Source organism: Polyodon spathula, chromosome 25 (genome assembly GCF_017654505.1).
Source record: "Polyodon spathula isolate WHYD16114869_AA chromosome 25, ASM1765450v1, whole genome shotgun sequence".
In the NCBI taxonomy this organism is placed as follows: Eukaryota; Metazoa; Chordata; class Actinopteri; order Acipenseriformes; family Polyodontidae; genus Polyodon; species Polyodon spathula.
Genome location: NC_054558.1, coordinates 22,904,253 through 22,927,411, shown reverse-complemented (window position 1 = coordinate 22,927,411; position 23,159 = coordinate 22,904,253). Strand labels below are relative to the sequence as shown.

At 43.0% G+C, this 23,159-nt stretch overlaps 1 protein-coding gene across 8 annotated transcripts in view; it reads left to right on the top strand.

Moving 5' to 3' along the window:
• Window positions 1-23,159, top strand: part of LOC121299762 (armadillo repeat protein deleted in velo-cardio-facial syndrome homolog) — a 114,857-nt gene that overhangs the window by 27,080 nt on the left and 64,618 nt on the right. For 6 of the 8 annotated variants that reach the window (XM_041227785.1, XM_041227786.1, XM_041227787.1 and 3 more), the window contains exons 2-4: window positions 9,427-9,537; window positions 12,994-13,091; window positions 13,651-13,871. In XM_041227785.1, the coding sequence (XP_041083719.1) occupies window positions 13,680-13,871 (192 nt within the window). In that variant the 5' untranslated portion in view covers window positions 9,427-9,537; window positions 12,994-13,091; window positions 13,651-13,679. Of the gene's footprint in view, window positions 1-9,426; window positions 9,538-12,993; window positions 13,092-13,650; window positions 13,872-22,336; window positions 22,813-23,159 lie in introns of those variants that run through there. The other 2 variants (XM_041227790.1, XM_041227789.1) reach the window with 2 other exon arrangements.

Sequence of the window (23,159 nt, the reverse complement as noted above, 5' to 3'; positions counted from 1 at the left end):
ATAGAAGCATTTGATTTGTTATCCTGAGCAGTTTTTTTTTAATGGATTTATTATCATATAATTTGCCTTTGCACTTTTCTTGAGGATATAAAGAATTGAGGATGTAAAAACAAAGTTTAGCAAATAGCTAAAACGAAAGCCTTGTAACCCAATATGGCTGCAGTGTAAAGACTACCTCTCGTGGTGACTGAAGCCTGATTCGAACCCAGGCCTGATGTTCTAGTTCATAGACAAACTGCCCCAGCCTGCGTTTTTCAACAGCGTTCTAGCTCTGTCACAGTTTCAGCAAACTGTTTTAAACAGTGGTGTTGTTTGTGCTCTGAACAATGCATGTCTTCTGAAACGTATTATGAAAGCAGGTGCTTATTGGTATCAAAGGATAGGGCTTGGGAGAGCATTAGTGTGATGGAATAGAATGGAAACAAATTTCACTTTGTTCTCGATTAGCATTATTTGAAAAGATACCAGCAGTCTTTTTAAATTGCTATCCCAATTAGATTTGGTTTAATATTTGTATTAGTATGCTAATATATTAATTGGCATAGTAAAGAAAGAAATGGCAGAATGAATGTTAATAAGGCTCCATTTGCAACTGAATTGATTAAAACATTGCCAGACAAGCAGATAACCATGACATCTAATTAGGCATTCTCTATTTATTAAACCTGGTGCAAGATAACGAAACTTCAGAATAAGAGCTGAGGATATCAAGTCACAACGTTGATTTAGCATGTGGCTGAAACTACTGGCCATTCTGCATGTCTAGAGTTTCACTGTCTGTCAGTTCTCATGGTGACCACGTCCAGGGCATATTGTAGCTCATCCAGTGCGTATCAAAGTGATGACTGTGTACAATACACTGGTGAAGCAGTGTAGATGAGTGGAATGATAACTGGTATCCAAAGGCAGACTGCATTCACAATTACGTTTCCAAAATGTGACGATCAAGCATTGTTATTTAGGGACTGTCAATTGGACTATGTTTGGATAGGAGTTTGGGTAGGTGTTCTGCAGTCCTCCGCTTTGATCGGTGATCCTACAGATGGCTGTTACAGTATATTGGAGTCATGTGACAGTCACATGTCAAGTTTTTTTTTTTTTACATGTCTGTTTAACTCGGTTGCAAATGATTCGATCAGTACTTGACATTCCCAAGATGAAAGTGTTTTTTTTTCTACAACAATGTAAAAAAAACAAACAAAAAAAAGTGCACCATGTATAGCACATTTAATGATCCAGCCCACAGCTTGACAGCCGTTGTTTTTCATTTGTATTTTAGTTGCCACTTCTCCTCGCTCAAGGTGCTTTTTTGTATTTGTCTGCGTACATCAGCATGTCCTGGCTAATCCAGTGTAGAACTGTACTTGAGTAGCTTGTCAATATCCACTTTTTTTGTTCTTGCTTGAATTGGTTGTAACAGTACACTGTGCTCATTCCAAGCTTAATCTTTAAAATGTGTGGGTAGCTGAATGTATTGATCTGGGATAAGAAGACCAATAAAGCTGAACTCCTTGTAAACACATAGCTATCCCTGAGCATTCATGAGCAGGGACTGAGCCAGGAATCCAGTTGGCTTTCTTCACACAGGGGGCCCCTCCAAAATCCCCAGCAACGCCACCCGCCTCTTGCATGTGTGCCTTACTGTAAGCATTGTAACCAGGCTACACTCGGAACATGTGTGCTTCTCTCACTGCTGTGTACTATATTGCTATTACTTTGGGCTTGCTGGTGAGGGTGCTGCAGCCCCTGCTGTTCTGAGCTCCTCCACCTGCAGCCTTGGCAACGTTCCCTGTTGGATCCCCAGCTGATATCGGCACCTTGGCACAGCCAGGGCGTGGACCTTCACCCCAGACTGCATTGCTCCCCTTTGACAGGAGTGCTTTTAAGCAGTTGTGCAGTTGTCTTCTCTTTCCCGTTGTCCTACCATGTTTTTTTCGCCCTCTAAGATATAGCAGTGATTGACACAGCCCCCAGGCAGGGAAAGAGTTTAGATGGAAAAGTCTTCATCTCCTGGGATGTGGAGCAGATCAATACTTTTTTCATTAACCTTTCTGCTTCCTTTTTGAAATGTCTGATGGGACAGGGTCTGGAAGAAAGGACTGCTATGCTGTGTTGTATTGGATTCGATGAGTACAGTCTCCTTGCAAATTAAACCAACTGCAGTACATCAGTGCAGCTCCACAGCCCTCTCGTGAGCCTCGAGCCGGAGGGAGGACTCCTTGCCAAATGATATGGGGACAAGTGTGGTGACACACCACAATGCACATTACTAGAATATCTCTGGATGCAGCGATAATTAAAACAAAATGTTTCTCCGGTCAACTTGGACTTGGAATGTTTTGGCTTTCCTGTCATTTCTGTATTCCAAATATTTATTTTGAAATATTTTGTTCTTATTTTCCAAATAGTTTGCCATGAAAACAGCTAGAGTACAGTCCAATGAAAGTTATTGTATCTGTTTGTTGTTTTTGTTCCACTATACTACTGCCCTCTCTGTTTTAAAACCATTTGCTTGTGGTTACGTGATCTGTCCAGCTATAGTCCTGTCAGAATGACCACTGCCTTGGAACCAAGTTATTTTTACAGAGATGCGCAAATGTCAGATTAGTGCAGCTTCTTACAATCTTCATCTGGCTGAATGGGAAGCAGCAGCAGCAGCAGGCTGTGTAAAGCAGGCACACTGGAATCAAACATGCACTGATAGGTGATTTGTGAGTGCTGAAGATTCAGCAGGTACTGCAGCTCGGAGATCAACTACCTGCACTGGTGCTCCCTGAGGTGAATGTGTTACTGAGAGCAAGCGCTTGGGGGCAGTACCTTTGTGTGCCCCAGGGTTGCAAGCCTCATATTGTGCCAGTCATAGTGTAACTGTGTGAGATCAGCATGCTGCGTGAGGAGGATTACCTGGGAAGACTTTGATGGTGAGGATGGAGCTTTGAATGATCTGCACAGGAGCGGTGTTCCAGTCCAGCGCTCTTTTAACCCTTTCACTTCTGAATCATATTTGTCGAGCTGAAGAATACAAACTCCTTTATTGAGTATACATAAGAACAGGATCCAATGTTTTAAACATATATTTCTACACTACCTCAGCCTGGGGACTAGGAGCTCCGTGAGGTTCCAACATAATTTACAAAGGCATATGTTAACATACAACGCTAAGGTCAAGCCAGAACTGACTAGGGGAATAGGAGTTGGGTAAAATTTCCTTGAAGAGGGTCAAACTGCACTGAAAAATGAGCTCCCCCACCCAGGTCCTGACACCCAGTTTGAGGACCCCTGAGGGGGTTGGCAGGAATTGAAGAAATGAGAGCCGTGTTGCTTTGAGGGAGGGAGAGAGGCAGGCAGAGCAGGCAGTCAATCACTCCACCTCAACATAGAAAGGGATTCTGGCTGCGAGCCACTGGAGGCACGAGTTACCTTTTGTCAATGAATTGAAATGTCATTTTCTCTTTGAGCACTGGTCACAATGGACCTGTAACAACTATGATCAACAGCAAACCATTTCCAGCATGGATTTATTAGGAAGGACCCTTGGCAGTAAATGTCAATCTGATGAAGAAAACAATATTCGCAAACCCTTTCCAGTGATTTATTAACATCATGGCATCCATGTATATTGCAGCCAGAAGCCTTTTATTGCTAATCTGATTTTAAGCGTTTCCTCTCTTGTATACATACTGTGCTATAACCAATAGGAGATTGTGCATGGTAACTATTTTTAGCTCGGTAGATTTTGCACACTAATCATATTTATTTGGTGTGACATCCTTCCCCCATAAAATAAACGAATCCAAGGGTTACAAACCTCCAACACTGGTATTTGGCTGTGGGGTGGTGTGTTTGCCTGGGGGGTGGTGTGTTTGCCTGGGGGGTGGTGTGTTTGGCTGCGGGGTGGTGTGTTTGGCTGCGGGGTGGTGTGTTTGGCTGCGGGGTGGTGTGTTTGGCTGGGGGGTGGTGTGTTTGGCTGGGGGGTGGTGTGTTTGGCTGGGGGGTGGTGTGTTTGGCTGGGGGGTGGTGTGTTTGCCTGGGGGGTGGTGTGTTTGGCTGCGGGGTGGTGTGTTTGGCTGGGGGGTGGTGTGTTTGCCTGGGGGGTGGTGTGTTTGGCTGGGGGGTGGTGTGTTTGGCTGGGGGGTGGTGTGTTTGGCTGGGGGGTGGTGTGTTTGGCTGCGGGGTGGTGTGTTTGGCTGGGGGGTGGTGTGTTTGCCTGGGGGGTGGTGTGTTTGGCTGGGGGGTGGTGTGTTTGCCTGGGGGGTGGTGTGTTTGCCTGGGGGGTGGTGTGTTTGGCTGGGGGGTGGTGTGTTTGGCTGGGGGGTGGTGTGTTTGCCTGGGGGGTGGTGTGTTTGGCTGTGGGGTGGTGTGTTTCTCTTAAGTGCCACCTTGGCAAAGTGTTCTTAAAGGGGCTATTTCAGAACATTTTGAATCCAGTTGGAATATTCTACTACTTCAACCCACTGATCCAACAAGTATTGCATTTTCCCTTCCAGTACAGTGTATTGTATTGGTCTACAGCTTTTCAATGCGTGTTTCTTGAGTTGGGTGTAGAATATGTAATACTGGGCATGCTTCTTTGCAGTGCAGGACTCTCCTTTCCTGGGCCTGGTTACCGTGTTCCAGCTCCCTCGCGCTCCTCTCTGCACACGTGTGTTTGCAGTGCAGGACTCTCCTTTCCTGGGCCTGGTTACCGTGTTCCAGCCCCCTTGCTCTCCTGTCTGCACACTTGTGCCTCCGTGACTTCTCGAAGATGACAGCCAAAGCACAGCAGGAGCCAATTAGATCCCCTCGGAGGTGGTTTTGCTAATGCAGGTTGTTAGGAACTGAGCAAGATCATTTAAAATCATTGCACAGGCCCCAGGTGGCTTGTAGGTATTATGGATTTTTTTTTTTTAACACTCTGTCTATTTTTAAAGACAAGTCCAATTATCAGTATAGAAATTGTATCACCCAGTCCAATGCGAAGCTTCTAACATTTCAGCTGGATTGTGCAGACTTGACTTGATGCCAGCTAATCCGTTAGTTTTCAGTGCTGTTTGACGCTCTTTGAAGGAATTTTACCCTTATTCCCTGTGCCCTATCCCCAATCCCCTAGTATACATGCAATTCAGTACAAAGCAAACCAATTTAACAGCACTGGACCTAAATACTGATACCATGCAGGTCATCAAAATAGTGGCCTCTGTGCACCACAGTAATTAAAACCAACAGTTCAGAGAGTCGTTGGGGAAGTACAATGGCGTCTTTAGCAAATGCGTGTGTGTCAGTGTGTGGTGTGGGTACAGCTCCAGCAATACTGTTGTTGTTGTTTGATTTGCAGGAAAAGAAAGCGTACAATGTTCTAGGGACACAGGCTGTTCCTGCCTTCGGGTCTGATTCCATGGAGGCCCGCCAGTCGCTGTAAGTTGTGGCTATGAATTATTTTCCGGCTGGGCCTGTCTGTTTTGTGTCTCTGCTGCGCTTCGCTTTGTAATGAAGAAGCAGACAATAAGAAAGTCCTCTCTGGCTCAAGACCAGTGAGCCCTGGTGTTGGTTACACGTACAGCAGCGAGAGATCTGTGCCTCAAAGAATATTGATACAATATTAATGTTAGAATCATGATTCCCCACTCGAGCCAAGTTCTTCCAAGCTTAGATAAAGCCAAACATCATCTCTGGCTGTCAGGCTGGATTGTAGAGCCAGGAGAATGTATTTGAAGCCACTTGATCTCTTTTGAGCGCAAGGTTATGATTTCTTTATCACGATTCCCAAGTCTCTTTCTATTTTTGGTTTTCTACTCTGGGCTGAGATTAGTTTTTCAGAATGAGTGGAACTGCTATGCAATGAGCACAGTAATCTGGAGTTAAAATTCTGTCTCGGACCCGCAGAATGAAGCCCGGATAAAAGCTGTGTTCTCCAGACAGCATCTTTCTAACATTTTAACATGATTTTACTGCAGTCTTAGAATGTGCTAGTGTGTACATTTCTATTGAAACGCGCTGCACTCTGGCTCACTGTGCTTAAACGTTTCTTTCCATTGTATGATCAAGGCCTCCTGATTTATTGATGTTGCGTTTTGGAACAAACGCACTTTTAATACTGAAATGTCTTCTTAATACTGTGTCTTGACTGGTGTTGACATTTGCAGAGGAAAGTGGAAGCCTGCTTTGTAATTTCCATCTTCACTCCAAGGGGATTGGCATGTTCGCACACAGCACGTTTTTCATGTTTTGCTTACAGTGCCTGTTTATCAAAGATGGCTCATGTCTTGTTTATTTAACCTGACAGTGTATGATAACACAACTCCACCTTGAGAATAGAAATTAAACTTAAAGCAGAGAGGAGTTGTATATTCAGTTTGTGTTTTGTTTAAGCGTCCCCTTCTTGGCTTATCTAATCGTTCATAGTTCTCTTTCATCCCCCACTATAAATTGAACCATAAAATAGGAGCAAAGAGCTGTAAATATTCTGTGCACACGTCTAGCAAACCATCACATTGCAGACTGGAAATCAAAACCTCTTCAATTTACCCTACAGCTGTCCATTACATATCATGCATTGTTATATATAATGTATACTTTTTCAGGCACTCAACCAGGTACCTGTGTGTGTATCTGTTTATCCATCCATCTCTCTCTCTCTCACTCTCTCCTTTTTTTTTTAATGAAATCATTTATAAAATCATCTTTTTTCCCACAAAATGCTTTAACAACAGCCCGAGCTCCCAGGTATTGGAGTTGCTATAGAATTGTATTTCAATAGGGTAAACCCTTTTCCTTGGGATGCATGGATCCCTTTGTGTGACTACAGAACCTTTTTCAAAAGAATTTGACAGATTTGATGCATGAAAAAGTCCTTCCCTGAAATTGTAATCTTTTGTTAACATCCAGCTTTGGGAGATTGAGTCTGGTGAGTCACTGATTTCTTTCAATGGAAAGTACCAGGACTGGGGTGAAACTGTGCTTGTGAATGTATTACTGCACGGTATTAGAAATCACACCAGAAAGCTAGTGTTTACAATATATTGCATACTCTGCTAGATCTCCTATTTAAAAACTCCACTATTAGAAGTTTCCACCAGTGGTCAATATAGTTGCGTGTCTATTTGAAAATGCAGGCGTTGAAATAATGCCAGTGGTAATGCGTGCCGTTTTATATTTTATATACTGTAGCAATGTAATCTAGTAATTGCAGAGCCCATACTACTGCCCTGCCCTCTGTATGAAATCAGGGAAACTTTTTGACTTGAGAAGGATCTTTTGATGCATTAAAGGTGAAATGCAGAGGAGAGGCTGTGAACTAGACACTTGACACAGCATCTATTGATGGAGTGTAATTTCAGAGTGAAGGCTCAGTTGGTGACACGGCAGCAGTTCCAGCTCATGGGAGTGCTGATTTGTGTCCCTCCCTGTCTGCTCATGCATTGTCCAGGATGTGCTTCCTATCCATCTGTAAGGATTAACCTTGCCCAGGGAAGTCTTTGTGATATTGCGATTGTAACCCCCAAAACCACACCATCAGGTGGCAGAGTCGTGGGTCGTGAGGATTGTGTAGAGTGTCATTTTTTGGTAACGCTCCCTTCTGAAAGTATTCTGTCACAACAGTGCACACAACCTCAGTCTGCTACAGCAATCTTCAGACACCATGATTTATATTGGTACACCATGTCACAGCATACTTCTGTATGGAGTCATTGTCAATGTGGTGTCTGTGCATGATGAGCAGAAGCCAGTATTGAGTGCTGTTATTATGATTGCGCTATAATTAGCCTTGCTGCTGTACTGTACATACTGGAAGTGTCCTTGTGTCTGTCATCAGCATTGTGCTGCCTGCTGCTCCAACAGATCTCCTCATACTTGATGCTTGTGTTTTAATGAGCAATAAAGACTAGGCTGCACTGCCTGTTCTGTTTCCGTGTTTAAGGGTGACAGACTTGTTAATGCAACAAGGTGCTTTCTGATCTTGCAATCAGAACGTCATCCAGCAGCAATGCATCAGTCAGAGTAAATGCTCACTTCTGACTCTCGCACGCTGATTTGCTGATTGCTGCTGCATGGACCAAGACTGTGGGAAGGTGGGGATAAAGACAGCATTTGTTTCCTGCGCAGGTTGGCTTGATCACTATTGTGACGCTGTGGTTGGGCAGTCAAAGTTGACTTTGACTGCTGCATAAGTACTGCTTGAATACAACTCGGCATACTGAGGACGTGTCTTCTTCAGTTTCCAGAAAGCTCATCCTCTTGCATATCCTGTTAAAGGAAATCAAATGGAGATGATTGGCAGCAGAAGGGACCGGACCACAGATGTTCACACAGTAGCTCTGTGGGTATCTTCTTATTGGGCGAGGGGAGGAGGTGACTGGCATGCATTTGTATTTGCAGTCAGACGGCAGGGTTTTTTAAATTGCATGCTATTGATTATTTTCCACTGCAGCAGTTCTCTGCTGGGCTGCTATCCCTGCAGTGCAGAAAGGTTGTGGATGCATGTTTTCAAACCCCTGATGCAATTCGATGCGTAAGCCTGTTCACAATTTGAAGTGTAAAGTATGCACTGACTTTGGGGTATTTTTTAATCCTCTGCTACACAGTGATCACTAAAGCGCTGTGGCTTCGCTCACCTTTGATATTATTCCCAGAACCCCTACCCACTCAGACTGTGTCTGGCCTGACCTTGCTGTAAAAGAACAAAGCCTTCCCCAAACAACACACAAATATTTACCAGCCTTGAATAAAAACTTGGGAACTTCACTGATCCAGTGTCCCAGAGCAGGCTGGTCAGCGGGTCGGGGATTCGCACCCAGCCTCCGCCCTGTTACACACGCTTGCAGGCTTCAGCAATTTTTAATCAAGGTCACGGTTGGAGCAAAGACCTGGACTGGAATCTAGTTGCCCATTTTTTTTTTTTTTTTGATGCTCCATCCATCCAGTTTGCATTGCTCTCTGGTGAATGACTGACTGCCTTTTCCACAACAGTGTAGGGTCTTTGAGGAATGACAGCTGTGTTCCTTGGTGGAAGGTCTCATGGGTCACATGGGTTATGTGTTTTTGTTCTCGGTTGTGTTTAGAAGAGTATTGATTGTGATGGCAGAAGCACAGTCTGACATCTAGTTGACTGATGAGGCTGTTGGTAATCATGTGTTGTGTTCAGTTCTCGAAGCCCTGTGTGGGATAGAGCTGCAGAGTGAATGCTCTGTATATGCTGGAGGGAGTGGTCAAGGCAAGGGAAGAATTGTTTCATTTTTTGAAGTTTTGTGTGCAGCTGCAGAGCCTCCAATCTTCCACTGAATCACTTGTGGTGTTTTTAGTTCTGGGATTCAGCAATGCACAAAATCAATGAAAGTTCATGTCCCCTTTGGACGGAACTGCATGCATTTCAGTAGCATTTTGAGGTTGAGTTTTCAATGCACAGCACAAGCATCACTCTGAGAATGGTTTCTCTTTTGATATTTTCAGCTGCTGTGCCAAGTCGGTCTCCCAGAGTGCATGGCTGAAGTCCGTCGTGTTTAACAGCTGAGAGTCTCAGTCCAGCCCAGCAGATCTGTTCGGAGAGCCGAAACATCAAAGGTAAAGTATGTTCAAGTGTCTTTTGGATAATTTCATGCATTCTCTTGGTAATTACACACATTTTATTAAATGTATTCCTTCAGTAAAAAAAAAAAAAAAAAAAAAAAGCTGCTTTCAGCAAATGCATCACAATGAATTGCCTCGAGGAGAAATATATATATGCCATTAATAATCGAAATGGCTGAAACTCTCTAATGAATATCCCCCCTAAGATTACATTTTTAATAATGACTTTGTAGGCTTTTGTAAGCCGTGGTAATGAGTTTTGTGCTCTTTGCAGTCTGACCAGAGATCTTTGTTTAGGAGCTGTGGGCAGTCTGGCTCTGATGTAATGGTTTGCTGTACAGTAGTTACATTGTGCAGGTAAATGTTCTGTATCGAAACCATGAGAAGACAGGTTTTGAAGTACTTTGGACTAGGTTCACTGAATGGAATGCAGTCTGTGTCTTCACCTGCAGGCTGCGGTCAGTCTGCGAGTCCAGGAGCTGCTTCGTTGATCGTCCAGATGTCTGGTTTCAACCGTCGGTTGGTCTGCAAGTCTTCGCTTGGCGACAGTTCTTTGTTAATGTGCTCGCTTTGAGCTAAGTACTGGTAGCCTTCATTGTTAACATTGAAAACACAAGCTGGAAACTGTGAGAATGCATTAAAGGGTAGGTAGAGAAAGAAGGCTCGGGACCCCTCGATAAACATTCACAGCATCTGCAGCAAATGCTTTAATACCTCACTAGTCTGGGTTATCTTACACTGTGTAGTGAGGTAACAGTAATGGGCTTTTCAAACCACACCGAGACTGCAGTGGAAGCAGATATACTGCACATCAGTATTAAGAGCTTTTTTGAAAAAGTACATCTTCAAAGTGGGCATGGATTATCCATCTCCTTTCCCATTGAAATGGGCTGGCAGCTTCTGATGCCATTGAACCTGTTGCAGTGCAGCACCCCCAGTCTACCTGTTAATCATGTAAGCACTGTGCGTGGGGGCTGATTACAGGCGACTGGTTAAGAATCTCAATAATGAGGGGCCGTGAGGAATGCTAATCTCCAATTACAATCTCGTTTTATCAGGATCTGACACAGCCTGTGTGTGAAGAGATCCGAAGGGATTCAGTCTTACGTGTTTAAACTAAAAATGCATCTTTTTTCTTTTTTCCCAGTTTTCTCTTGAATGAAAATGTAACGCTCCCTTCAGCACAGACAATAATAGAACAATTGAATTCAAATAATCAGAATATAATGGTCCTGGCTGGACCCTGTTCTTTTTGTTAATGTAATTGTTGGTTTGTTTTCAGTTCTCAGCTGCTGCAGTGCTAGTCAGTGGAAGCTCATGGGATGACTTTTTCTTTACAATTGCAGTGAGTTTAATCCAGTAGTTTCCATTTCAATGTTAAAACAGCAAATGCAGCTGCTTGGTAATTACAGTTGAGCTCCGGTAAAGTATTAATGATGCATTGCACACTTGAACACAAACAGGTTGCATATGGATTAGTGCCATTCCAATCCGAGTTTACATCATAGGGATTCAATATGAATGAAAGATGTTACTCTGAAATAATGTTAGTTCCTATGTAAAGACACTGCTGTTAATTGCAAATGTACTTGCATGCTTGTTGCCAGACTATCTATATATATTCTCTACACTGCATGTTCTATAGCTGTGGCCAGTCTGCAGAGTTTCAGGTAATATGGTTGGATGTGATAACATTATGCATTGAAACAGTAATGGTGCACTAATGGTGCTTCCAGATTCCAGGGCTCTGGGTTCTACAGTCTGTTGTGATTGAGAGCTTCTACCATTACTTAGAGTGACTGCTGGAGTTCCTTCACAGCTGAGAAACTGCTGATATGAAACTTGTAAACAGTATGCATCAAACTGACTCCGAGTCGCTGCCCTCCAGTTCGTTTCATTTCTCTTGCTCCATTATCCCATAATGCTTTTTCAAGGTTCTAATTGAAATTCCTAAAGCTGTGGGACTTTTACATAACAAGCAATGTAGCTTTCGCTCTGCCAATTAAAAAAAAAAAAAAACGATGTGTTTTTAGAAGCTGATAAATATAGCAAAGCTGCCTCAAACCATTGTCTCTTCTTGATCTGTTGTACAAGCGCTGGCACCCCTTAATCTTGGGGTTTGAAGATTTCGTGCTCCTTGTAGTTCTCAAACCATGACCTTAAAGAGGGGCTTTCCATCATCTCTGATCAATAGCGAGCAACTGCTAACTGTTCGCTCTGTCTTGGGGAATGTTTCCATTGAAGGAATCCCTGGAATTTACTCTGAACTAACTGCGGCTCTATTTTAAGATCCCGTCCACAAGTGGTTCCCAGTGGTCCATGGTCAGAGTCGCAGGAATCCCGGTCTCCTTTATTCCGGAGCTGATTAAATGTCACCCCTGGGAACACCGGCTCAACACGCTGCTGATTTTCTAGCAGGCACGCATTCTGATGGCTTGTCAGCGTCCTCCGTGGAGATCAGAGTTATTCCTGAAGGAGAAAAAAAACGCATTGTAGTAGTCTGGATTTAAATGTGCTTGTTAAGAGTCGACCACATTACACTTTAAACCAAAATCATTCTGAAAATATTGTTTGTTTTGTAGCTTGTAATAATTCTAGGCATGCCAAGGAAGTATATGAGGCTGTTTGGGGTTTCTGAATGGAAGTGCATCTGTGCCGCAGGCGTCATTTAATGGTTTATATGAAAGTAGGGCTCCACGTGATGTTGCATGTCTGTCATATAGACATGTGCGAATCTTGCTGTGAAAATCTGTTCTTGCAGATATTGTGGTTAGCTGACAGAGCCTTTTACTGGCATTGACAGTTGGGTTGAGGTGGGGGGGGGGGTTAAAAAAAGTATACATCAAAGTTCAGGTAAGAGGATTGCTGTCTTCAAGGGACAAAAAAGACTTCAGACACCAGTTCCGTTGGTGGGTAGAAGTTAAATAGGGTGTGCCAAATTCGTTTTGCTTGGCTGTTCGGTCTAGAATTCACACTCTGCATTGCTGTACTGTATATGCACAAATTGAATAATTCACTTCCTTTTCACACAGCAAGCGGGTGGTACTGTGTGTTGCTGTAGCAGAAGAACAGCGACCGCGGGCTGTTGGACTGTACAACCTGGGTGTGAACTAGTGAACGAGGGCGCTGTCATCGATTCCCCTGTCTGTATGACGCATGCCAGTCTTATATTCTCGCTGTCTGAACTCTGTACACCTGCTTTGTTATTTGCAGCAGAATTGTACATGTCTTCAGTGTTCATACCAGACTTTTCACTCAGTATTCCTCCAGCTACTTTACTCTGCAGACAATCAATATTCTGTTGTAATTGGTAAGGGGTGCAGTGGATACAGCGTTACTGATGTTGCTGCCCTGACCCTGGGCCGAGGAGGCAGGGGTAGAGTCTCCATTGACTTGCTGTTTCTGCTGTCCCTCTCATTTCTTTTTCTTTCTCCTTCCTCTGTTTTCCAGCTTCCTGGTTCTGCTAGCCTGTGTGCTGTTTCTTGTGTGTCCGTAGCGGGTGATGTCACTTCTCTAACCTTTCTCCCTCCACTTGCTAATCCTCCTAGGTGTGTATGCCGCTTGCTTTTCTTTTAATGCACGTCTGGTTTCTGCATGACAATCGGCACTTCCCTACAGCCTGTAAACTAGGACAGGAATAGCTGCGCATCATTAAGAATGAAGCTGGTCTGGGGAAGGTTAAGCTGTTGTTAATATGAAAAGGGCAATCGTTTTAGTTTTATTGAATGTAAACATGTACATTCAAACACTCTATAAAAGTAACAGGGAATGAAGGATGAAATAATAAATCTAGGTTTATTTGAAGCTTTTAATTTTGTTTTTATTTTACCCATTTCTAGTGGAAATTCAGTTTTTTTTTTAAAAAATGTTTTGCTAAACAAAACAATGGTTTGCATTATTCAGCACAGACATTGGCTTCGGAATTCCGCATGGCAGCTTTCTTTCCAAACTTTACAGACACATCTGTAGATACATCAAAGCGCAATCCCTTGCAAACCAGGAGAGGATAGTGGGCTGGGGGATTTGCATGAGCGCTTGCGTTGCTATTGACCTGTGGTTTCTTTTTTCTGCCTTTTGACCTCTGACCCTGTTTGTTGTACTAATCAGTTAACAGGCACCCAGCTTTCAGGACAGGCATGGATGAGTATGACGTGAGATCAGCCGCTAGCATTCTAGCCTCGGTTAAAGAGCAGGAGGCTCGCTTCGAGCATCTGACCCGGGCCCTCGAGGAGGAGCGGCGCAACGTCAGCCTGCCCTCGGAGCGACTGAGCATGTGCAACGCTGGCAGCAGCAGCCAGCCCCTGGCGTGGCAGCAGATAGTACTGCAGGTAACGGCCTGCCCGTCCGTGTGTGTCTCCCCTGTGATCACAATCCTGCCATCTTCACTGTGCGTGGCGCGCCACGTGTCCGAGCTGCATCTCTTGTGTGTTTGCATCCCTCATCTGGACCACGTGTGCGTCTCCATTAATCTGTGGCATTGTGTCAGTCGCGGAACCACGACGCTGTTTTACAAAGTAGCGCTTTTTTAAACGAGAATGCATTGTCTGCAATGTGCCTGGCAACAATGGACTGTATATCACTGTAGCAGTTTGTGTTTGCAATTCATTTTTTAGATTATCGAAATATGTTTTTTGGCACACGATTGTCAAGAATGTCAATTTGGGATGCATCTTCCAAATGAAATACCTTTACTGTTTTGCAGAACTATTTCAGTGAACAGTATTTCCATATAAAACCCCTTTTTCTCCTCTACTATTCCAATTAAGGGAAACGTATGTTTAAAATTCAAAGCCATGCACATACTGTACTGTTCAGAGTCTGCCCTGCAAACTAATTGTAGCATCTCCCCTGAAGGGATCCAGTGTATTGGATACAGTTCCTAAGCTGCGGGTGATTGCAGTTTGTCGCCTCTATTGAGTATTTTTGTAGATAGATTTCCACATGCGTGATTACAGGGACGCTGCTCTACAAGACAGAAAATGAATGAGTCTGTGGTGTTAAAAGCCTTGCTGCATTAGTCATTTCCAGCATTGCATGGTGCTGGAAGGTGTGAAGTGCAGCAGTGCGGTACGCTTTACTACTGTTTGATGTGCCCTGCTTACCTCTGCCAGCAGAAGACTGCAGCCTGCTACACTGCTGTGATTTGCAATGCACTTGGACATGTTTGCAGTTTATGTGAAATGTGTACATTTCTCTTTGAATGATAACCAGCGCTTTTGCACAGCCTCATTGCTGATGAATATAGTTTGGGTTCTTTTGTTATTACTTTCATTCAGGATTTTACAAGTACTGCGCAATATAAAAAAAGGGTAACACTTTACATTGTGTCTCGAATTACTGTGTCTGCACATAGCAGTCACTTAGTAAATACATGTGTACACATCATTGCAATATTATGCATAGTACAATATAGCCCTGACCCTTTTCGGATGCAATTGTGTACCGTGCATCTACTGTCAACATGGCCTAACTGTGAATTCATTGAACTCAAGGGGCACTGCACAGAAATGTGCAAAAACAAGCAAGGAATCGGAAGATCTTGAACACATTTCGGGGGTCTGTGAAAATGTTGTTGGTGCTAAAAAGAGAATCTGTGCATGCCTCCTAACAGCTGAACTGTGGATGTCTGTTTGAACTCTATATATAGTATGGTGGCTTGAAGCATTGTGGAGAATAATTTACTCCAGTAACTGCAATGTACTGCCATGCTTTTCCACTCTCATTTACAGATTTAGTTGTGCGTTTCCAACAGTCAGCAAAATGTGTGGACAGGTTGATTTCATGCAAAGCATGCTAATAAAACCACTTCTGCAGTAGATTTCATTTTCCAGCTTGTAGGGGAACTCTGAATAAATACATGTCATGGTTGTGTGTGTCACAACACGGTTTACATTTGATTTAGTTACAGCGCTGTAAACACGCATTTCTTTATTTTCTTCTTCTTTTAAAGGAGCTGGTCCTGAGTGCTTTATAAAAAGGATAACACCTCAGTCCTAGATATTACCTTTCTCCTCCTGTTTAATAATGTGCAGAACCTGTACTGTATTTTGCTTGCTTTCCCTGTAGTATGAGTTGAGATGGCTTAGCCTCTGGACTCGTTCAGCACACACTATAGATTTTAGTAAATGGTAACAGAGGTAGGAAGCACACAGTATAGTCAGGAAAGGTAAGATCCTTTGGCGAAGGACTGTGCTGCTGATTTTGTATTCAGTAAAGTCTCTCTGCTTTCGTTTTGGTAAAATGTATTTTTGTTTTCTTGGTGTAAGTATTCATTTGTCATGACTGTAACCTCATCTATAAACACTGGCTCTCATACCGAGCAGAATCCTGAACAAGGTCTTCCCTTCTCTTCTGCATAGTTATGTCATTTAAATATATGTTGAAATTGGAAATGCAGCTTCTGAAGGTTTGTTGGGAGCTACACGTGCCTCGCATGCCTAGAACTGCAGAGTGAGGTTTGTTTTCCGCTTGATAATTGCTTCACAAGCCCCTCGGCTCTGGAATTATATCACTGGCATCTGCACTGCTTGTGTCTTTCCCGGCTGTTCAAATCTTTGCTTTTGATTTCTGCGAACGGCATCTCTCATTAAAACCTCTGAATATTAATCCAGAGTCCCGGGAAATCTTTAATTCTTGTTTTAAACCCTTGTTTTGACTTATGTTTGTTCCTCAGATTTATTGCAGTTGTGGAGGTGGAGAGAGAAATTAGCGCCCAGCATCCCTGCAGAAACTCGATTTGCATGGATAAATGAGCTGAAATTTGAGGAAAGCTATTTTATGCCACTGGTACAAGAGTACCCCAGTACAGAGTTGGGTTAACCTGACCAAGGCTGCTGTGTTCTGCATGTGGTACCGATGGCTTCAGGTGGGATTGCTTTGTGTTGCAGACCCTTGAAGGTCTGCTGGTACGCTCTGTACAGTGTAATGCAGAGAGGAGGATGTCTGAACCAATAAAAAGACTGAGAGATCTGTACTGCTGTCAAAAGAAAGCGCAAGATTATTTTTGTACGTACATCTCCTCCATTATTAATAATAATAACAAAAAAAAACCACAAGCGCTGTGTAGTACTGCTGCTGTATGTTGAACAATGTGACCTGGCTCAGATGCATGCACTGTATGTTTGACAGTGCGTCTGGCTCAGATACATGCACTGTATGTTTTGACAATGCGCCTGGATGCATGGACTGAACATTGTCCTGTAATGAAGTTTTATGGTGTTTTTGGTCCATTCCTGATTCATGTTCTCCCAGGTCCCAGGTGCTGTGCCAGCCTGAGTGTTTCTTCTTTCGCTGCAGTAGGGCGGTGAATGGCTCTGTGTTTTAGTGTGTGTTAGGGCTCAGGATGAGAGCACTGATGTTGAGCTGAGAGTGCAGAGCTTTCAAGGTCAGGCTCACGAGAGAATGTATTAACAAAAGAACAGTGATGACAGCATCAAGGTTTATCACTGAAGACTAAATGAGTGGTGAGTTTGAGTACCCAGATAAGCTATTGGCAGATGAGACGTCTTCTCTTCAATTACGCAGGACTGGAAGATCGTATTTAGGGTTCTAGCATGACCCCATCAGTGATGAACAGAGTGGATTCCGATACAGATCCAGGAGATACAGCAGTAAGAGTAAACACAAGGAAGTCTCTTCCAGTGTCTGTGTATAGGGGTTATTTGAACCCTTGTGTGGCCTTTCTATTTATTTATTTATTTATTTATTTTTTATAAAAAGCCAGGCACTTGTTGCCCCTCCCTGTGGGGTTAGAGCAGTCCCCTATGCTGATGGTTAAATGCAGAATCATATCTTTGGTTGTCCTGAAAGCTTGCCCGCTTGTACGGACCTCCTTTTCATTTCCCCCTGGTCTGGCACACACAACACTTATGGGGAGAAACTTGTGATGGCGCTGCTAACAAAGGTACTGGGAACAAGGGCAGGCCGTTAAAATGACTACAGGGATATCACACACTGGCTGGCTTTGTGAGACAGCAAGCAAACATCATAAATCACTCGGCTCACAATCACACAGTTCACTGTTTTCTGTTCGCTGTCTTTAAAAAATCTCTTGCATCAGGGTGATATATTGCGTGTGAAATAAAATGGCCATTGGATTTTTTTAAACTATTGTTTCTGTAGCGGATTGGTTTCCTTACCATTGCGTTTCTTGATTTATAAGCGTTGATGATGTGAATGGTTGGCAGCACTGTGAATGCAATGTAGAGGATTTCTGTGAGAGAATCTTCACAGACAGTTATCTTTTAATGTCATATGTTTTTAAAAAAAAAAAAAAAAATGAAAAAAACGTGGTGATTAGTTGATTCCTAGTTCTGTTTCTTTGCTCATGAACATTTAGAAGCTCAGAGCTTCAAAGCATTAAGATCTCCTAAGCGGAGGCACTATATGGTTGTGCCAGCCCCCACAAGACAGGCTAGAATGGCTGGGATTCTTCCATTGTAGATACGCGCATTCCTGAAGCTCATTAAGTGTGGAAGGACAGGCACTTCATCAAGTGCTCTATTTATATTCTGGGAGGTAGCTCCAAACTTTGCGTCGCCCTCAAAGAACAGAGATCAGAATCTGAAGGCACTGTGTGTGAAAATAAACTGCTTTTGTAGGTAAGACGTGACCATCCTTCTTTACATATAGAGCTGAGGGAAGATGAAGCCTCATTGTGGCTTGAAACTTGGTTTCAGGAGACTGGGTTTCAGGCCACTGCATGGCACAGAAAGGGAGACTTGGGTTTCGATTCAGCAAAGTTGCCTCAAAGCAGGTCTCCTAGAACTAGGTTTCAAGCCACTGTCCTGAAGAAGTGGCTTTGTGCACCCTCAGCTTAAGGGGCATTGTTTAGGACTCCTATTTCATAGCCTTATTTTCAGTTTTTTTTTTTTTTTTTGGTATGGTTTCCAGGAAAACCTGGGATGGATCCAGGTGATGTGGAACTGGACTAAGTGCATTGTAAATACCGGAGAAGCTTTGGGGTGTTGTTTTTTTGCAGAATTATTATTTTTTTTCATAGATATTCTCTGCAGTTTATGGTGCAGTTTTGGTTTTTAGCTGGTTTTCAGGTTTAAAATCCAAAGCTAAACAATAGCAGTGCATTCAGCCTGATTTCACGACAAGAGGACGTTTTAATTCTAGCCGAATCGGCCCAGAGGAAAAATTCACGTTGCCATTTGGAAGTACTGTACAAAGGGGTACATGTGTTTGAAATATGTCATTTCTTTGCCAGACCTCTGCGCTGCATAAAGAATGTGACCCTGTGAACCTGGATATGCATACGTTAGGTGTCTAGCCTAGAAGAATATACAGTATAATTGAACCCATTTGGAAAAGTCATGCCATGCCACACAACAATGACATTCTGTTGCATGTATCCATCCAGGAAGGGTTTTCTTTCCACGGTGGGCTTCCTGAGTTAACCTAAAGGGACTCACTTTTGTGTTGGCAGACTTCTCTCATTGACATGCTGCATATGTAACTGCTGAAATGTGAGCTACAAGCTTTTGAAAAATGAAATGCCATGTGTGTCTTAAAACGTATATTTGTTTACAGGGCTCGCAGGCATGACATTTAATTAATTTAATTAATTTTAATATGTTTCTGTTTGATTCATGACATGAAAAAGTTACTGTAGAATTAGAATGTCGTGCATATCTTTGCATGAATTAAAAATGGAGTTTATTTATTTTTTTAATTTTAATAAGACAGACTACTTTTTTTTTTCTCTAGCTGCTTTGGCAAATCATACGAGTCCTGTTGGAATAAAGATTGCTGAAGGGGTTTTGTCTCGACTGCGTTTCAGTTTTATGTCAGCTCTTTTCTGCAGGACTGTACAAACGCTTCTGTTTTTTTAACGTGTGTTTTAAAAGAGGAACCCCGCTGCAGTTTGTCAGAAGTCAGGATTTCATCTTTTGTTTTTGCGATCAGTGTAATACAGCAGGATTAGCAAAGTGGTTGCTTCTAACCCTGGGACCTTGCCAGACCAGCGAGGAGTGGGCAAAACAATTCATTTACTAACAGTTGGCATTCTAGTTTAAGAATGGGTTCTTTGGTTGGGCACACAAGTATATAAAACACCAGGCAGTAGATTTAAACAGCCTATTTGGAATTGGTAAATGTAGAAATGCTAGAATAGAATTCAATGACAAGTCTTTCTTCAAGCCTTCCGTTTTGAATTGCACCAAGCTATACATCTTCAGAATGTTTTTTTCCTGAGTATTACTATTATAATTAATTTTCTCAGCAGATGCCCTTATCCGTGGCGACTTACAATTGTTAAAAATATCACAGTACAAAGTTATCACATTACAGAGTATCATAATACAGATAAAATGAGTTATGAAAGCATAATACGATTACAAGTAAGAGCAAAATAAAGATACAGTAAGTTTGACTCAGAGCAGTTATATAACCTTATAGTAAATATTTGCTTATATGAGTGAAGTCCAGTAAGAACAGGCAGTAAGTGTGATAAAATGGATGAGAATGATTTCCCATTAAGAACAAATACAAAAAACCCCCATGGGTACGGTTACCTATAAGAGTAAAATCAGAGACAGTTATAGTTAGGAGCAGTAGTTGAAAGTGGCAAGGCATGGAGCAGTTCAGAGCAAGTACAAGCTGATGCAAGAAGGTGTTATATTTGAAGATTAGCTGCTACACAATGCTGATGTTGCAATGCTGACATGCATTTGAGTTTGTAATGAAAATTGACCTGCTGCAAAATGACGATTCAATTAACAGCATTTCTGACTCGTGTCATTTCCCTGCTTCAAGACATCCAATAGGGAGGACATTGATCGAGGGAGGTTTATATTGACAGTGCAAATAGCCTGGATTGCTGTTTGCAATACTGTCACCGAGCTAAAAGGGCTAATCTAGATCAGGGCTGTTCTGTTCTTCAGAAACATGTTGGTGTTTCCTAATACCCTGTATGATAACCCTAGTCCTTTGTCAGGGCTGGGACAGAGAAATCCTGAGGATAAAGTCTTGTATCTGAACTACTGGCACAGCAGCTCCACAGAGAGGGAGGCCATGCATCTTTGCCATATATGGTAACTGCCACATTCTGGGCTGCTGAGCAGAGTCAAACAGCAGCTTAAGTGCATTAGCAACACTAGGTGCTCCTAATGTGAAACAGGCCACAGCAGGCTTCTCATTTTCCTCCTCAGTAAACTGGTTAACCGTTTCATTAGTGTGATATGAGGTACGCTTAGTGTTAACGAGCAGGCTGGCAGCTTTGGGAGTGTAATTATTATTATACAGAACAAATGTTTCTGATAGACATTTCCTAACGACAGGAACACAGTTAATAAACTCTCAGATTATGGTATGTGTTTTATATTTTATATATGCAATACAATGTAATCTTGTCCACTAGCCATTTTTAAATGTTTTGGCTAGTCTGGCAGCAGCTATAAATAGATCGGACTGGTTACCTAAATGATTTAGTGTTCTTTTTTGCACACACTGATGGCATTGGTAGAAACACGCTGAGGGCACTTGCCAGTGCTGAGCAGCCCAGCTTGCTCTATTCATTCTGTACTGTTCAAGTTCACTAGTCTTTTTTTTATTTTTCAGGGGGAATGTGGATAATGCAGTCATTGTAAGCTAAGGATATGGTATATTTGATTTTCATGCTGAAGTAGCTAAGAAAAATAATCCTGAAAGTAGAAAATAATGGCTCAAAGTAATCCGAAGTTTCCTGTCAGCAGGAGTAGTGAATTGGGTGAAAAACAGGAAAGAAATCTAACGGATTGCTATGTTTAAGGTGATGAACAATGTATGTGTTGAAATACTTCATTAACCTTCGTGCCATCTGTGCTCCAGTAACATCACTGTCACTGGAAACTCTGTGCTAGCTCACTAATGCCAGTGAGCATGTTAACAAGGCTAGAGGACAAGAAAATGCCACCTGAGGCGATCAGATCATGACAGAAAGCATGGGACTAACCAAGAAAATATGACCTGAGAGTGATCAGATCATGACAGAAAGCATGGGACTAACCAAGAAAATACCACCTGAGAGCGATCAGATCATGACAGAAAGCATGGGACTAACCAAGAAAATACCATCTGAGAGTGATCAGATCATGACAGAAAGCATGGGACTAACCAAGGGAAACTTTACAGGAGGATCTGCTTTTATTTGTATGCAAAAACAGAAGGATGTTTGCTAAAAGTTTAGTTTTTGTTTTTAAATACCAAACCTTTTAACATATATCCCTGAAAACCTTTTGGAGTTCCCTGTGTGTGTGTGTGTGTGTGTGTGTGTGGGTGTGTGTGTGTGCGCTCCTCTCCTGCACTCTGTGTGTGCGCGCTCCTCTCCTGCACTGTGTGTGCGCGCTCCTCTCCTGCACTGTGTGTGTGTCTCTCTCTCTCCCTCTCTCTCTCTCTCTATGTGGCGCTCTCTCTGGCTGTGTGTGTGCGCTCCTCTCCTGTACTGTGTGTGTGTGTGTGTGTGTGTGTGTGTCTCTCTCTCTCCCTCTCTCTCTCTCTCTCTCTATGTGGCGCTCTCTCTGTGTGTGTTCGTGTTCTCTCTCTCTCTCTCTGGCTGTGTGTGTGCGCTCCTCTCCTGTACTCTGTGTGTGTGTGTGTGTGTGTGTGTGTGTGTGTGTGTGTGTGTGTCTCTCTCTCTCCCTCTCTCTCTCTCTCTATGTGGCGCTCTCTCTGTGTGTGTTCGTGTTCTCTCTCTCTCTCTCTCTGGCTGTGTGTGTGCGCTCCTCTCCTGTACTCTGTGTGTGTGTGTGTCTCCCTCTCTCTCTCTCTCTCTCTCTCTCTCTCTCTCTCTAAGCCTGCAAGGTGTGGTCAGTGCATGCTCTCTCTGAGCTCCCAGCTGTGACAGTCTGTCAGCTCCCACCCCCAGAGGGGGTTCAGTTTGCATAGACTGGCGCTGCTGTGGGAAGGGAAGGCGAGCAGTCTGAGAAGTCTGTTCAGGGAGCAGGACGCGAGCAGCCCAGTCTGAGCGAGGGCTTCCTTTTTATTTGCTTCTGCTGTTCTAACTTTCTGGGGGACTGGACTTTATTTTATTTGGAGGAGCAGGAGGAGGGTGCATTGGTGCTGCTGCTGCACCAGGTGGAAACAAAACCAGAAAAAGAACCAAAAGAAAAGTGAAACTTAAAATCTAAATTCTTTTCTCAAGTCAGTTGAGCTATATGTGGGAAGATGAGCCTGTAGTCACGGAAAAGCAAACCACACAAACTGAGAGGAACAGCAACACTGAGGTGCATTCATCTTAATAAGGAGTACAAACCACAGCATAGCATGCCTGCTGAAGTTAAACAGGTTGGTTGCATTTCATTTCTTTTTTTGGCTTTATCGATTGCTATTGTGTATGGGATAGTATTGTATGCTAAGGTGCTGCAGAGAGGGAACTGTGCAGCTTTATATCTCTTTGACCTAACTAGATTTTCTTTGCAGCTTTTCAAAGAGAAGGCTGGAGATTTCTGTCGCTTTCCATTCAAGGCTAAGGGGTGATGGATTGGGGCTGATGCTTGCAGGCAGGCTTGGTAGTACCAGTACAATCTCTATTAGGGTTAAATAATGACCTGCCTTTATTTCTAGTTATTCCATGCATGTGTGTGTATTGTGGAGAATATATGCACAGTGTGTGTATACACGTATGCATATGG